Below are 4,385 nucleotides of genomic sequence, written 5' to 3'. Positions count from 1 at the left end.
CTTACCTTTTGTAGATAGCATTCGCCCTGATTAGCCCTCTCTAGATCCTCACATATTTTGAATTTATTTAGCCTTATTGAGGATATAGTGGTAGGTATTCTTATATTTAAAAAAAAATTAAGTTTCGTAGAAATTAGAAAATTTATTAAAATTATTTACAAGTACATTTGATACAAATATAGTCGTAAAATATAAACAAAATATATTATTTCAATAATGACTAGCTGTTACAATAAAAAAATAAGCCCTTAGCTTAAAAATCAACCTAATGCATGAGGTGATATTTCATTTGTGTATAAATAATAATTTCCTCGTGCTTTTGTTACATCTAAATGATGTCCCATTGAAACACGTTCTAATCCATCACATTGTCCTTGTTTAAAAGCTTGCCAAGATGAACATGGCGTTGCAAGGAATTTATCGGTCGTTATAGATTCTTCATAGAATATGCCGGATATTATATGACTACACATAACTGAAATAAAACAAATACAATATTAGTTTTTTGAAGAGCTGTAAAATAAATATTACAAATATTATTAGTTCTCATTTTATCTTTCCACAATTTCTTTAGACCTTTCTCATATATCTACTATTTACGAGGTCTTAAATGAACAAGTTGGTTATTTGTTAAACAAATCAAATTGGTTTTCAATTTGTTACAAACTTACATGGGAATATTTCGTTTCCACAACCAGGTTGAACAGGTAATCCACCATTCGGATAGAAATCAGCATGTCCAAGAGACTGTCGAAAACCAAGAGCTCCACCGCCAGTGTGAATTATATCAGTAAATAGCGCATCATCTTTATACAATCGTTTTTCCTTTTCAAGTAAAACAGGTATTTCAAAAACGGGTCCAGCTGGATCAAGACCAGTAATACGACCAACTTTTTTACCTGATAGAGATTTGACCGCTTTCCCAACAAATCCACTGACGTGTCCGCCTAATGATGCTCCAAATATATGGATATCTTCCAGACGAATTTTATTATGTTCGTATAAAGAAACAAGCACTTGTCCAATGTAAGCCCCCACTTTACTTCCTTTTTTGCATGCAATAGGATATAACAAGTATGCATATTTTGCATAATCGACAACAATAACATTGTAATCACCAGCTTTGATGAAGGAATTCTTCGCTTCAAAAGCCTCAGTACTGTTACCGGAACATCTCCATCCATGGATTATTATTATAGTTCGGTGATTAATATTAATTGGTGCATTTTTGCTGTTTTCCAAGTTTAATAAATAAGGAGTATTGGGATTTTTCTTCACAAACAAAAATAAGCCCACATGATCACTCATAGAAAAAGGCTCATCCATTTGGTAATTTAGCAATTCAGTATCATTTTCATCTTTATTCACCCACGATAAATCATCAAAATTATTTACATCCTGTGCATCCAGCTCATCAAACATACGTTTATATTCAATTATTTCTCGATATGATTGAATGAAAGGTAGGATTGTTCGTTCTTCAATCGGTAAAAAATTGCCTAGAATAAAATATAATATTAATATTTCTAATTGTGAAATTGGTTTTATGCAGGGACTTTCAGAAGTAACAACAGAAGGGGATTGATGAGATATAAAATTGTAAAATGAAATTTCTTTTGTTTCCTTCGATGGGAAGTACTCTGGACGTGGTAAAGCTTCATTGATTAACATTTTAATTTCACATAGCAATTAACCCAAAAATGTTCGGAGTCTATAAATGCTAAATATAATTTTAAAAATGAAAGTAAATTTACATACCATAAACAATTAAATTCATGCATAGAAAAATTATTTTTAATATAGTCTTCATTATAAAAATTTAATATTAAATTAAAACGTCGTTACTATGATGGATTTTAAATTGCATTTAATGAATGCGCTTAAAAACTTTGATATTTATACACCTTTCTAAACAATGTAAACTATTAATAGCAAATATTTTTTAAAAAAGTACACACGATTTTGATAAAAATATTTAAAAGATCGATTATTTAACAATTAATCCAAAAATATTTTTGGCTGATAACATTTGTTTTAACATTAAGTAATATCTTAAGTGTACCTACAGAGCGGCACACCTCGTTCATGGAATGATACAGTTCTTTTCAAACCAGAAGTCATTTTTCAATGTCATGTTTTACTTTTATAAAAAACTAGCAGATACCCGCCCGCTTTGCTGGGCAATTTCTCCTTTTGACTATCACGTTATATATAGCCCACTCTTTTGTTCACAACTTATGGATTTTAATTTTTTGGTGAGGAACTTTTTTGAAAATGAAGTTTTGCTTGACGACTGGTCGAATAGTTTTTGAGATACGGACTAAAATCGGTCCAAATATTGCGATATCTCAAAAACTCTGCATCCAAGCTTTAAATAAACCTGATTTTTATACTTTTTGGATCAAAATTACCCCATTTACCGAATTTCATCAAATTCCAAAACAAAATTTTTTTTTGCGATTTTCTCGATTTTATTAAAGGGGTACCCCTTCAAAAAATTGCAAAAAATCGAGAAATTTTTGGTATCTCCAATTTTGATAAAACTCAGTATATAAGGTAATTTTGACCCGAAAAATACAAAAATCGGGTGCATTTGACGACTGGTCGAATAGTTTTTGAGATACTGACTAAAATCGGTCCAAATATTGCGATATCTCAAAAACTCTGCATCCAAGGTTTAAATAAACCTGATTTTTATACTTTTTGGATCAAAATTACCCCATTTACCGAGTTTCATCAAATTCCAAAACAAAATTTTTTTTTGCGATTTTCTCGATTTTATCAAAGGGGTACCCCTTACAAAAATTGCAAAAAATCGAGAAATTTTTGGTATCTCCAATTTTGATAAAACTCAGTATATAAGGTAATTTTGACCCAAAAAGTACAAAAATCGGGTGCATTTGACGACTGGTCGAATAGTTTTTGAGATACGGACTAAAATCGGTCCAAATATTGTGATATCTCAAAAACTCTACATCCAAGCTTTAAATTAACCTGATTTTTATACTTTTTGGATCAAAATTACCCTATTTACCGAGTTTCATCAAATTCCAAAACAAAATTTTTTTGCGATTTTCTCGATTTTATCAAACCCATTAATAAATTGCAAAAAATCGAGAAATTTTTGTTAACTACAATTTTGATAAAATTACCTTGGTGCTCGTACAACCTTAATCAAACTACATTTCAAATGTTACTTTTTGCTCGTAAGTAGAAATTTATAAGATTTAGTCCAGAGTACAGTTAGTTACACGCAAATATTTGTGCAGGAATCGCAATAAAATTTGATTTAAATTAATTAGCAAACAAAAATATTTACACGTTGTTTAATAATGATATTATCTATAACTATTATTAATCCATATTATTAATACTATAAGTAGTTAACAGCAGTAGAGTAGATAACATATTAATGCTTCCTGCCCCTCTGAATTGATAATTGGAGCTAACTCAAAGTATATGCGACTTAACGGTTATTCCATCAATAATTAATATTGAGAGCTTAAATGGCCGAGTGGTCTAAGGCGTTGGACTATTTAGTCTTAGTTTGCGGGCTCGAATCAAGGCAGCGGCAATGTGAACAATTTATAATTAATGGGAGTGCAGAATTAATCACATTGTCGTCGCTTCGATAAGAACGAAGTAACCGATTTCACCCGCATCAAAAAAGTAATTGTCAATATGAATGTAATTGAATAAATAAAGATTAACAAATAATGATGTGGGTGGCCTCTGTGATAAGGCGGTTGTCATAAAAACGCAGGTTAAACCTCCCATTATTTATAATTAATATTTCCAAGCATTAAAGAGAGTATTAATGGAAGAAATGCTTGATGGTTGCACAAGAAGAATGAAGACCGAAAGTTATAATTGAAATAAGGAACTGACTTGTACAATATTAGTTGGCCACACATAACAGTTCATTTTTGTCACTCTATAGCTTTAAAAATTCGTAAGAATATAACCTCTATTAAAAATTTTTTTACCTCTTGCAAAGAATGTATGTAAAGTATAACCGTGCAAAAAGTAATATTCAGGTTTTCCCCAATATTTTATGTTTCATGTACCCCTGACCTAGAGGAAAGATAAAATTGTCTTGAAAAATATAAATTTTTTAAAGTTTTAATATTGATAATATATTTTCTTGGGCAAATTCGAAAAAAAGGAGAATAAACTTTTTTTACGTTTAATAATAAAATATATTTTTTATGTTTATATACAAAGGAATGATATAAAATAATATAATTCTTTAAATTAAATTTATTTACATAAGAATTAACTATAAACCTCGAGTATTTACTAAAAGGATTACTTGAAATTAAAACTTAATTAATAATAATCAGCTGATAGCCATCTTAAAATAGCATTGAAAATTCGGTAAATAT

General features: G+C 29.7%; 1 protein-coding gene across 1 annotated transcript; it reads right to left on the bottom strand.

Annotated features, from left to right (window-relative positions):
* Positions 1–226: 226 nt before the first annotated feature.
* On the bottom strand, positions 227–1,790 carry LOC123293492 (lipase member H-like). The gene is made up of 3 exons (XM_044874338.1): positions 1,759–1,790; positions 672–1,499; positions 227–475 (listed from the first exon to the last, which is right to left on the bottom strand). Exons 1-3 carry the CDS (start codon positions 1,775–1,777, stop codon positions 261–263), a joined length of 1,062 nt encoding a protein of 353 aa, XP_044730273.1. The 5' UTR covers positions 1,778–1,790; the 3' UTR covers positions 227–260.
* Between the last annotated feature and the right edge of the window lie 2,595 nt (positions 1,791–4,385).

Source organism: Chrysoperla carnea, chromosome 2 (genome assembly GCF_905475395.1).
Source record: "Chrysoperla carnea chromosome 2, inChrCarn1.1, whole genome shotgun sequence".
NCBI lineage: Eukaryota > Metazoa > Arthropoda > Insecta > Neuroptera > Chrysopidae > Chrysoperla > Chrysoperla carnea.
This window is presented reverse-complemented; position numbering and strand designations above follow the sequence as displayed.

What these genes read in the sequence shown, in the direction of transcription:
- LOC123293492 (XM_044874338.1), bottom strand. An exon ending in TGGAAACGAAATATTCCCAT is followed by an intron (nt 476 to 671) that starts GTAAGTTTGTAA and finishes GTTTTATTTCAG; the next exon opens with TTATGTGTAGTCATATAATA.